At 42.6% G+C, this 12,558-nt stretch overlaps 1 protein-coding gene across 3 annotated transcripts in view; it reads right to left on the bottom strand.

Annotated features, from left to right (window-relative positions):
* fbxw4 (F-box and WD repeat domain containing 4) overlaps positions 1–12,558 on the bottom strand; it is a 313,511-nt gene that overhangs the window by 224,251 nt on the left and 76,702 nt on the right. For 2 of the 3 annotated variants that reach the window (XM_078565011.1, XM_078565013.1), the window contains exon 6: positions 7,524–7,589. The exons of the other annotated variant lie outside the window; for it this stretch is intronic. In XM_078565011.1, coding sequence (XP_078421137.1) covers positions 7,524–7,589 — 66 coding nt within the window. The remainder of the gene's footprint in view (positions 1–7,523; positions 7,590–12,558) is intronic. 3 annotated transcript variants of the gene reach the window in all.

Here is a 12,558-nt window from a genome sequence, read left to right as displayed (position 1 = left end):
ATGTAAAACACAGGGGCAGGATAAGGGGCTGGTCATTTAGGACTGAGATGCAGAAAAATTAATTCACTCAAAGGGTTGTGAATCTTTGGGATTCTCTACCCCAGAAGGTTGTGGATGCTCCATCATTGAATACATTTAAGGCTGGGATAGACAGATTTTTGGTCTCTCATGGAATTAAGGGATATGGGTGCAGGTGGGAAAATGGAGTTATCAGTGATGATCGTATTGGATGGCAGACCAGGCTTGATAGGCCGTGTGGTCTACTCCTGCTCTTATTTCTTATGTTCTTAAGTCTTTCTTTCTTGTCCTGCCATTCAACTAGATTGCAGCTGATCTGTAGCTCCATTTACCCAACCCGTGTTTCATATTCCTTACCAAAGTCTATAATCTCAGTCTTGAAATCTTCAATTGACCCCAGCATTCCTAGCTTTTCAGGGAGAAGAGATTCATATTTCCATGCAAAGAGTCATAGAGGTCTACAGCACAGAAAAAGGCCCTTTAGCCCGTTGTGTCTGCGCCGGTCAAACAAGTACCTAACTATTCTAATCCCATTTTCCAGCACTAGGCCCATAGCCTTGTATGCCTTGGCATCGCAACTGCACATCCAACTACTTCTTAAATGTTATGAGAGTTTCTGCCTCTACCACCCTTTCAGGCAGTGAGTTCCAGATTCCCACCACCCTCTGGGTGAAAAAATTCTTCCTCACATTCCTTCTAAACCTCCTGCCCCTTACCTTAAATCTATGCCCCCTGGTTATTGATCCCTCCAACTAGGGGAAAAGATCCTTCCTGTCTACCCTATCTATGCCCCTCATAATTTTGTACACCTCAATCATGTCCCCCCTCAATATCCTCTGCTCCAAGGAAAATAACCCCAGTCTATCCAATCTCTCCTTATAACTAAAACTCTCCAGCCCAGGCAACATCCTGATAAATCTCCTCTGCACTCTCTCTCGTGCAATCACATCCTTCCTATAATGCGGATTCCAGAACTGCACGCAATACTCTAGCTGTGATGGTCATGTCCCAAAACATCCCATCAGTCAAAACTTCCCATGGATCCCGCTCCACAACAACCATACCCCACCAAGGAGTTCACCCTAGTAGGCAAGGGATGAGGGGAAAGAATCTGCAGCAAAATAACAAAAGGAAGAAAAACAGGCAGAAACAGAGATAAAAGCAAAATACTGTGGATGCTGGAAATCTGTAACAAAAATAGCTGGAAAAACTCAGCAGGTCTGACAGCATCTGTGGAAAGGAAGACGGAGTCAACGTTTCGAGTCCATATGGCTCTTCATCAGAACTGAGGCAGAAACAGAGTGTGGGGTGTAAAACAAAAAGAAAATTCTCCATATTTTTCACTTAGTGTGAAAAAATCAACAGTTACAAAAATAGAACAAATATGCATCAAAGAACTCTTAGACATCAAAGAAAAACTTTCAACAAACGCACACCTTGTCCACTCAGGCCCCAGCTGGCTTTTGAAGCTAGACTTGCACAACCTAATATTTCCACACATTTTACAGACACTATTGTTATATTCCTTTTATTGATCAAAATAAAATATTTCAACTGATGTCAGCTGAGACTCAGCAGATAGCACTTTCACCTCTGTGCTGGAGATGCTGCTTTCAGGTGAGACATTAAACAGAGACCCCGTCTACCCTCTCAGGTGGACATAAATGTCTCAGCGCTATTTTGAAGAACAGGGGAGTTCTCCTCAGTATCCTGGGGCTGATGTTAATTCCTCAATCATCACTAAAACAGATTATCTAGTCATTATCGCTTTACAGTTTGTGGGATCTTGCTGCGTACACATTAGCTGTCATGGTTCCTACGTTACAATAGTGGCTTCAAAAAGCACTTGATTGACAGTAAGGCTCTTTGGGACATCCTGAGATTATGAAAGATGCTACATTTATGTATCATAAATACTCAGCTGTAATGGTGACCCATACACAGGTCAGCTAGTCACCATCCCAGAAACGTTAATTCTGTTTCTCTCTCCACAGGTGCTACCTGACCCACTGAATATTTCCAGCGTTTTCTGTTTTTTATCCCAGTGTTACAATGAGGGTCATGCTGCGGCTTGACCCTCACTCCAAGCAATGCTTGTAAGTCGACCAATTTACTTTAGGACTCAAAGAATGACATAAGTTTTGTGCCTTACATGTGTATGTAGAATACTTTCACACAACCTCCTTTACTCTAACTGTTCAAAATTTAAAATGGCTACATTTTTATTTGCACTCCTTATAGACTAATACCAGTTGCTTTGCTAAAATATTATAGTCCCTGCAGCCAAGTCAACAGTTCTTCTTAATTCAGGAGTAACATGGGTTAAAACAGAGTGCACGCATTCTCAGGTACAGCATGGGCTGCATACAACAATAATAACTTACATTTATATGTCTCAGAGTTTTTACCACATTATCAAATCAAATTTGGTGCCAAAACATGTTAGCAGGCATTAGGTCATATGGTCAAAAACTTGATGAAACAGGTAAGTTTTAAGGAGTATCTTAAATAATGAAAAGGAGAGAGAGATGGAGAGATCTAGGGAGGGAATTCCATTGCCTTGGGGCCTTGGCAGCTGAAGGCACGGTCATCAATAGTGGAGCAATTAAAATCAGGAATGGCCATGAGGCCAGAATTAGTGGAGTTGGGGCTACAGCAAACTGCAGAGATGGAGAGGGCGAGACCATCGAAGAACTTGCTTAACTGGGAGCCAATGTAAGTCAACGAGCACAGGGGAAATGGATTGAGCTTCCACAGTCTCTGGGGTAGAGAATTCCAAAGATACACCACTCTCCGAGTGAAGAATTTCCTCTTCATCTCAGCCTTAAATGGCCTACCCTTTATCCTGAGGTTACGTCCCCTGGTTCCATACTCACCAGCCAGGGGAAGCATCCTATCTACATCCACGCTGTCACTCTGTAACAATTTTTGTAAGTTTCAATGAGATCACCCCTAATTCTTCAAAACTCTAGAGAACACAGGCCCTGTTTCCTCAGTCTCTCCTCATAAGACAATCCCGACATCCCATGCATTAGCCTGGTGAACCTTTGTTGCACTCTCTCTATTGCAAGTATATCCTTCCTTAGATAAGGAGACCAAAATGGTGCAGTCTCACCAAGGTTTTATACCATTGCATTAAGATATCTTTACTTCTGTACTCAAGTCCTCTTGCGATGAAAACCCACAGACCATTTGCCTTCCTTAATGATTGTTGCATCTGCATGCTAGCTTGTAGTGACACTGGCCTGAGCACGTTCCCTCTTACACTCTTGCAGCCATCAGTGAGAGATCGTTTCATCAGCTTGAACTGAACTGGAGTCCAGGTAGTGGGGGGTGAAAGGTCAGTACTGTAACAGACTGCTGCACCCAGTACCATCTGAATTTTGGTTTCTAGCCAGGAGGATTTGCAAACTTCCGAATTTTTTCAGTCATTTAACGGGATGCCTCCTTTGATGTGGTTTCTCATCTCATCTCTGCAAAGGATTCAAAAGATAAAGGGAAGGCAAACTTCCAGTTTGGCGAAGAAAAAAAAACTACAGAATTGCTCACCAAAGATGAGGGCAAAAATCACATCAAAAGATCCCACCTCGGAGACTGTGCAACTTCAAGGAACCACAGTCATACCAAGCGCTAATGTTCAAACTTCATATCAGAGGTGGCAAATAAGAAAAACAACCACCCCCTCCCCCTGCCCCACTGCCTAGTTCATTCCCGGTATCCATTATCCTATGTCCAAACTCCTCAATTAAATTCCAGTCTGTAACTCACTCCAAGGTATCCGTTATTCCATAAACATTTACGCACCACCCTAAACCCTCAATTAGATTTCAGCCTATACCTCACTCACAAGAACTCATTATTTTATATTTAAGCCCTATGAACTCCTGGATTAGATTGCAGCTTGTAACTCACTCCTGAGTGTCTGCTATTCCAGCTGAACCCCTCAAATATATTCCAGCCTGTAATTCACTCCCAAGTTTCCATTATGCTAGCTATAGACAACATAGTGGGTATGAGCTAAAGGATGTGTTTATTAGCTTCAAAATATTTTCAAACAGCTCATACAATGCAATTTCTATATAAAAACCTCCCTATTTGGTCACAGAGCAAACAGAGGAGGAATTCATCAAATTTGAACCCCAGTCTGTGCTCAGGAAACTGATCTCAACCAGATGTACCAGAATCAATTCAACTGTGTGTGTGTGAGACTGTCAAGCATGGACAGGATCAGATTGGTCTCTATTGCCTGTCAACACTCGCTGTCTAGGTTTGAGCATGGGTAAGGAGTAGTTGGATGATGTGGATGAACTCAATTTTGGTAAAGGCCAGCATTTTTGATACAAGAGGGAGTGGGGAGGCGGTGGGGAGAAAAGAGGCAGGAGAAATAAAAGCTGATCATTGCACCCCAACTTTGGGATGGCTACAGGCAACTCCTGTCTTTGCAGAGCACAAAGTGAGCCTCTCTCCTGTCAGCATTGCTTGTGTGTACTCCTTGCTTGGTGTTGACATCACCAGCTTACATCAAAGGGCTCTCCCTTCCCCGAACACCTGACAGACAGTTCTGAATGGTGGGAACCTGCACTACAAGTCTGGGCGTGAGCTTCAATAGCACGACAAGCAGAGAAAAAGTTTCAGATAATGGGAGATACAAAAGGGGAAGGCCAAGGTGACCCCTATGCGTGGAAGAAAACACACACACTCACACATTTGCCATCACAATGGCTCAAAAAGGTAAACCTGTACCAGGGCTACTTTGTACTTTCACAAAACATACATGATTATACACACAGAAGATAAAAGGATGAAAGCAAAACATCTGTTTTACAGGAGCCCATCTGGTCCCTACTAACAAGGGTAAGATGATAAATCAACTTTCTGATTCTTACATTATCTTCACTGACTAAATCATGCACTGCAACAACCTGTAACTTGGGTATCCATAATTCTATATATAAACCACTCAATTAGACTCCAGCCTGCAACTTACTCTTCCCGGGTAGCTGCTATTCTATATATAAACCAAAACCTCTTGACTACATTCCAGCCTGTGTCTCACTCCCGGGTATCCATTATTCTATATATAAACCATCCAAACCCCTATATCAGAATTCAGCCAGTAAGTAACTCCAAATGTAAAATGCCTGACATCCCTGATTAAATCTGAAACTGTAATCAATTATCCTGATTAAATTGGGATTCAGACTAAATGTAAGTTATTAATAACTATTTCTCCCCAGCGGTGTTCAAGTTTGTAGTGTGCTCTAAATGCAGTGTGGCCCCCATGCAAGTTAATACAGTATATATAAGCCAACATTGGTAAGTTGCAGCGGGTAGACTGTGACTGTGTATTTTTACATTACTGCAGCAGCTGGTGATGGAGGTGCCTGCTCCAATTTCTCACTGCCATTCACCTGCCATGACAAACGCATTGGGTGAATAAATGAAGCATTACATTAAAAAAAATTGTCTGGCGTTCAAGAGAAATGAGAGGTGAGGCCACTGGATTGTACATAATTCTAAGAGAGCTTAACAGATGTCAAGAGACTGTTTCCACTGGCTGGAGAGTCTAGAACCAGGAGTCATAGTCTCAGAATAAGGGGTTGCCTATTTAGGACTGAGCTGAGGAGAAATGTCTTCACACTGAAGGTTGTGAATCTTTGCAATTTTCTACCTCTGAGGGGTGTGGATGCTCAATCAATGAGTAAATTCAAGACTGGGATCAATAGATTTTTGAACACTGAGGGAATCAAGAGATTAGAGCAGAGGAGTGGAATTAAGGTAGACGATCAGCCATGATTTTACTGAATGGAGGAACAGGCTCGAGAGACCACATGGCTACTGCCCCTTTTTCATAAGTTCATATCTAAAATAAACCCTGCTCTAATTCACTACTAGCTAGATGAGCAGAGTTAGAGGAGTATTTTGCAATTCCAGTATTTAGCGGTTGTTGCTTTCCTTCTCTCTCGCTCCTCTTTATACTCATCAATTTTTCCACAGTTCGGGAGAAAGAAAGTAAAGTCGAAATAGAGAGTGCAAGAGAAAGAAACAAGAGACAGTAAGAGAGAAAGGTGAAGAATGAAAGAGAGTAAAATAAAAAGGAAAGAAGAGGGAGACTCATATAGCAAGAGAGTGCTTGCAAGAGAGATTATTAGTGGGACCTAAAGTTAGGTAATAGAGTGAAAGAAAAAAAGAAATACACAATGAGACAATTGAGAGAGAACCAGAGGGAGACAGTGACAAGAGACAACACACATGTCCAAACAGAGAAAGAGGCAGAGAGAATGAGAGTGTGTATGAGAGAGTGAGAGTGAGAGAGATACAAGCCAGTGATGGCTAGAAAGCAAGAGAGAGAAAGCACACATCATGTAGAAAAACCAAGAAAGAGAAAAAAAGTCTACAATTTCCTGTCACAGCCTTTGGACAGCTGCAGAAAACACCTAAACTTGGCAAATAGATCTGTTGCCTCTTGCCCTTCTCAGCAAGTCTGACATTAAACTGCTTCCACAACCTGCCAGTCAAATGAAGAGCGATCGCCAGTTAAAAGAGAAATTAAACTACTAGACAAGGCTAATCTTCTGTTGCCTATGCTTGCCTCCTCACTAGATAAACTCAAACCCTGTCTGTCCGTGTCCCTAATCCTGGTTAATACAGCTTTGTTATTCAGACAGACTCAGGTTCCCCAGCTGCATTGAGCTATCCATCCACCACAGTGAAAACTGGCCTATACATTTCTTTTGGCTTTATAGCCTCACACGGTGTTTGTACTCACTGCACAAGCAGACAACTGCTCCCACCTTCAGAATGTTGCCCTACCTCATACAGATAGCCAGCAGCCCTCTAGCACCTTACAGGTATCTGTTGAAATAGTCACAGGACAAAGCCTCCCTCATCTCCAGCCTCCAGCTCTTGGTTCTTCACTTCAGTCAATGCTGCTACAGTTAGTGATTCCAGAGGTTTCAACTCTTTTTCCTCCTAAGCTCCCTACACATTCTTCTTCCTCTCTGCATTGAAACCACTGCAACACCTACTCTAAGTCAATCTTGCCCACTGTCTCAAAATTGTGGCTCTCCTCACATCCCTCAGTCTTTCCTGGGGGTGGCAGCTTTGGCTCAGTAGATAACAGTCATGCCTCTGTCAGAAGATTGGCAGTCAAATCCCACTCCAGACACTTTACCAGAAAGCCAGCCTAGATTTTCTGCTCCAGCGCTGAGGGGGTGCTGTAATGCCTCTAAAAACAGATCATCAGGTCATTATTACAGTGTTGTTTGTGGGAGCTTGCCATGCACAAATTGGATGCCACATTTTCTATTATAACAGTGGTTACACTTCAAAAGTAATTAATTAGTTGTAAAATGCTTTGGGAACATCCTGAGGTTTTGCAAGGCACTACAGAACTGCAAGTTCTTTCATTTCAAAAAACAAAAGGGAAGATTGCAGAGGTCTCAAGGTCTAACATCTCCACACCTTCTGTGTGACTCATGATATTGGATTCTTCAGTTCCTTACCTCTGAAGGTCCCAAATCCGTAAGGGCGAGGCATGCCCACAGCAAGCAGTCCCTGTCATGACAGAACTGGAAATAAAAAAACACAAGCACTCTTAAAAGAACAGAAGTGATGTTGGATCAAAACAAAACACATTTCTTCACTTTCTGGATCTCTTTGCTCTTGTTTGGTAAGAGTGAAGAATCCTCAGCATCCCACTTTACCCCCTCTCTCGTTTAACGTTTGGCATCAGGTGCTGTTCTACATAAGAACAGAAAGAAGCCATTCAGCTCCTCAAACCCGCTCCATCATTCAGTTAGATCTCTACCTCAACCCAATTTACCACTTTTGCTTCATATCTATGATAACCTTACCCAGCAAAAATCTATCAATCTGTCTTGAAAATTTCAATTGATGCTCAGCTTTTTTGGGGAGGCAGTTTTGGATTTCCAGTGGTATAATGTGGCTTTATTCGGGGACATGAAGACCATGAGTATACACACTCACATTTACATGTATACACACAGACCTACACCTTTCAGCAGAGCCCTATAGATAGCAATCAGGAGCGAAAGGTAAATTTTCCTAACTTAAGGTGCTGAGGCTAAGTGTGAACCCTTCAACTATACAACTGTGTTCATCAAAAGCAGCACAAACCAGGCCTGGCACCAGAGAGCCTCCTGAGTAAGCCAGCTGGGCTATTTGCAGCTGCGCATGTGTACGATGAGAAATAGCGATCCATAAAATACAAAACAAACTGCACTTTGGAATAATCTGTATGTCCCAGAGCTCAAACAATGGGGAAAAAATTGAAACAAGTCAACACTGATGAAGCACACAGGTTCAATGAAGGAATGGGTTAACCCTAATCGAATGACTGATTTCATGGTTAAGGGCGGAGCGGGGGATGGGGATTGGGGGGGTGGCAGGAATTAGAATTAACTGTTCTCCAGTTGGTACACTGTGTTCATCAGTAGGATTCTGGAGTCCAGAATCATTTATTACACAACACAATACAGGGGTGGAGCAGTTTGCACAATCCCACACAGGCTGTGGATCACCTGAAAGGACCCCCTCCCCTGTCTCAGCTACTACCTGCTGTGTTCCCACCACCTAGCTCCTTTCACTCTGCCCCTGGGGGACCATTACACTCACGTACACACTAATAGCTTTTAGTTTCCATTCACACAAAACCTGCCACACTAAAATTGGCCTGCGGACCACCAACACTGAGCCCTCCCCAACCCCAACCTTTCAGAGCAAGGGTTTATGCCTCTCTCTCCATTTTCTCCACTCACCTCGAGGCTCAGATAAAGGCTATTTTTCAATCTTAAAACCTTACTTTAGTTTGAAAGAAAAGGACTGAAATGTCCACATTTCTATACAATTTCCAATCAAAGAAGTACACTCCCTTTGATATCTGGACAGGGATGTCTGTGGCCCAGTTTATTGGCTTAATTTCCTGATTGGTATACCGTACATTTCACCATGCAAAGACAGAAATAGTGGCCTACGAGCTAGTACCTGAAGTATGTCACCAGCTTTTAAAATAGGCAAATAAAAGGGTGTGCTCTGTATATCATGTAATCTCACAAAGCTTCTGATTTCTAAACAAGCTAAGGGTTACATTGTGTAACTGTACACAGCCACTTTTATTTAGGATTACTCTGTGCAAGTGTACAGAGTCCCTGTTTATTTATGGTAAGAGTTATTCACAAGTAACTGTCCAGAGTCACTGTTTATCAGGTTCTCTGCATAATTATGAACAGTTGCTGTTTATTCAGCATATATGGCTGGATCATATAAACCAAATCAGGCCTCACTCTCCTCTGCCAAAACTGCTCATTGTGAATTGAAAAGATAGTCCCTGATTTTCTCCAATAAATTTGAGACACTTACTGACTCTTTTTTCCCTAAGATTGAGACCATCATTCCCATTGTTAACCAACCTATTTCTATTCCTAGGCCCATGGGAGCAAACAATACGCATGGTTCCCTCTCCTAAAGTACTGTCCCCCTCCCTTACAAATCCACCATTACCACCCTTATCGTCGAAAATACCACCCTTGACCCGGAAACAATCACCCTATCTCCAAACTCCTTTTCCTCACCAAACACCTTGAATGTATTGTCACCTCACAAATCCATGCCAATCTTTCCTGCAACTCTATATTTGAACCTCTCTAACCAGGTTACAGGGCTCTTGTGGCACAGTAGGTAGTATCCCTGCCTCTGAGCCAGAAGCACTGGGGTTCAAGTCAGGGCTTGATGGCCGAGGAAGGTGCGTTCATAACATGGCCAAACAGGTATTAACTTGTAAATCCTGCTAATGTACGCCAATGGCAGGCGTAAGGGCAGAAGAGATTCCTGGTCAGCCATGTGATGGAAATAAAGTGCAGCATCTACCAACGCTATCCATAGCTCCAGGCTACAACATGCATTTAAAAGTGTATGTTGTCACAGCAACTCAGACTCTTTGGGGGGCTAATTGGCTCAGTTGGCTGGGTGGATCAGATTAGTGCCAACAGCATGGTGTTCGATTCCCATTCTGGCTGGATTCAGGACCTGCCTCTTTTCCCCATCCACGATGGAGCTCATGGTGCTATGGATCAGACCTGCCTTCGTGCAGAGAACTCAAGAAGATGATAATTCAGAATCCAGTTAACACCACTGCCACAGCACTGGAACATCCCTAAGTCACAATGACAAATGACATCCTCTGTTACAATGATGATAGTGCATTATTTTTCCTCTTCAATCTGTCTGAATCTTTTGACATGGTTGACCATCATCCTTAGCGCTCTGAAGAGTCATACGGACTCGAAACATTAACTCTATTTCTCTCTCCACAGATGCTGCCAGACCTGTTGAGTTTTTCCAGCATTTTCTATTTTTATTTCAGATTACCAGCATCCACAGTATTTGGTTTTATTTTATTATCCTCAAGTGTCTTAGTTGCCCAACTGAGTGGGACTGCCATCACTTTGTTCCACCCTTATCTACTGAACTGCAGCCAGGGATCTGCAGCAATGACTTCTTCCTACCCCTGCAAAGTTATGTCTGGAGTTCCCCTAGGATCTATCCTGAACTATCCTCTTCCTCATTTACGTGCTGCCCCTTGGTGATATCAACACAGTGACGATGCCCAGTTCTACCTCTCCAACAAGGTGTTACCTTGTGTTGTCAGACTGCTCATCACTCAGACCGTCCTGGATGAGCTACAAACTCTTCCAGTTGAACATTAGGGAGTCTGGCCACATCATCTTTGACCCCTTCACAAATTTCATACCCTTACCACCAACTCAGTCGCCATTCCCAGCTCCCATTTCAGATTAAAACAGACTATTTGCAAGCTCAGCACCTTATCAGATCCTGCTTTGAGCATCCATTTCTTCAATGACTGCCTACTTCCACAGCTGTAACATTTCCCATCTGCACCTGGTCTCAGGCCATCTGCTGCTGAAACTCTCATTGATGCCTTTATCATCCTCAGACTCGACTTTTCCAATGCTCTCTTGGCCGGGTTCCAATCCACCTTCATCTACAAACTTGAGCTCACCCATGACTCTGCTGTCCATTTTCCATCCTTTACCAAGGTCTGATCACCTATCACCCTTGTGCATGAGCTCCCAGTTACCCAATAGGGGAAACATTAGATTTTTGATTGACAAGGGAGTTAAGGTTTATGGGGTGCAGGTGGAAAATGGAGTTAAAGCCACACTCAAATCAGTCATGGTCTAATTAAATGACTGTGCAGCTTGAGGGGTCAAATGGCATTCTCCAGCTCCTATTTCTTTATGCTCTTAAAACTTCAAATTTCAAATTCATGTCCTTGTGTTCGAATCACTCAATGGCTTAAGCATCACCTATTTTTATCCTCGCGCCCTGTGCTCCTGTTTGCTTTGGCCTGTGTATAACATGGTTCATTTTGCTGGATGGAAGTGAACACATCAGCATAAGCTTTGCAAGTACAGCACAGAAACAGGCCATTTGGCCAACCAGTCCATGCCAGTGTTTATGCTCCATTGGAGCCTTCTTCCATCTTTTCTCATCTAAATCTACCATCATAACCCTCTATTCCCTTCTCCCTCATATGCTTGTCTAGTTTCCCTTAAATGCATTGATACTATTCACCAGCCACTCATGGTAGCGAGCTCTACATTCTCGCCACTCTTTTGGGAAATTACTTTCTTCTGAATTTCTCTATTGGATTTTTTTGGTGACTATCTTATATTGATGGCCTCTAGTTATGCTTGTTCCCACAAAAGGAAACATTCTCTCTGTATTCATTCTATCAAAACCTTTCATAATCTTAAATACCTCAATTAGGTCACCCATCAGACTTCTTTTTTCAAGGCTAAAGAGACCCAGCCCATCAACCCTTTCCTGATATGTACATCCACAATTTCTGATATAATTCTTGTAAATATTCTCTGCACCCTCCCCGGTGCCTCTACATCCTTTTAATAATATGGAGACCAGAATTGCATACAGTACTTTAGGTGCGGTCTAACCAAGCTCAATATACATTTAGCATAAATTCCCTACTTTTCTAGTCTATCCCTTTAGAAATAAAACTTAGTTCTACATAGATAGATGTAAACCTTGCAGTATGTCAAGAATTTTACGTAAGGATTTTTATGCATCCCACCTTTACTTCGCTCCACTTCTGGCTGCTAAGGTTTCAAGCTAAGATCTGGAAGACCCTTTTTAAACCTGTTACAGACAGGGGAGAGGGGCAAAACTGAACTCCTTAATTTTCTCTAAGATAAAAGCAAAAAACTGCGGATGCTGGAAATCCAAAACAAAACTAAAAATACCTGGAAAAACTCAGCAGGTCTGGCAGCATCTGAGGAGAGGAACACAGTTAACGTTTCAAGTATTTTTATTTTTGTTTTGTCCTTAATTTTCTCGCTGTCTGTCCATAAGCAGAGATGTTTTAAGTCTTTGAAATAGGCTATGGTTTGTTTCCCCGAACCTTCTGTTTGTGTGCTCAATTTTTAAAGTGACTTGCAGTAAACTCTCTTTAAGGTTAAATCAGAAGTATAATTTATTCAC

This window comes from Cetorhinus maximus, chromosome 20, assembly GCF_964194155.1.
Source record: "Cetorhinus maximus chromosome 20, sCetMax3.hap1.1, whole genome shotgun sequence".
NCBI classification, from domain to species: Eukaryota; Metazoa; Chordata; class Chondrichthyes; order Lamniformes; family Cetorhinidae; genus Cetorhinus; species Cetorhinus maximus.
The sequence above is the reverse complement of the archived record's forward strand: the minus strand, read 5'-3'. Positions and strand labels throughout refer to the sequence as shown.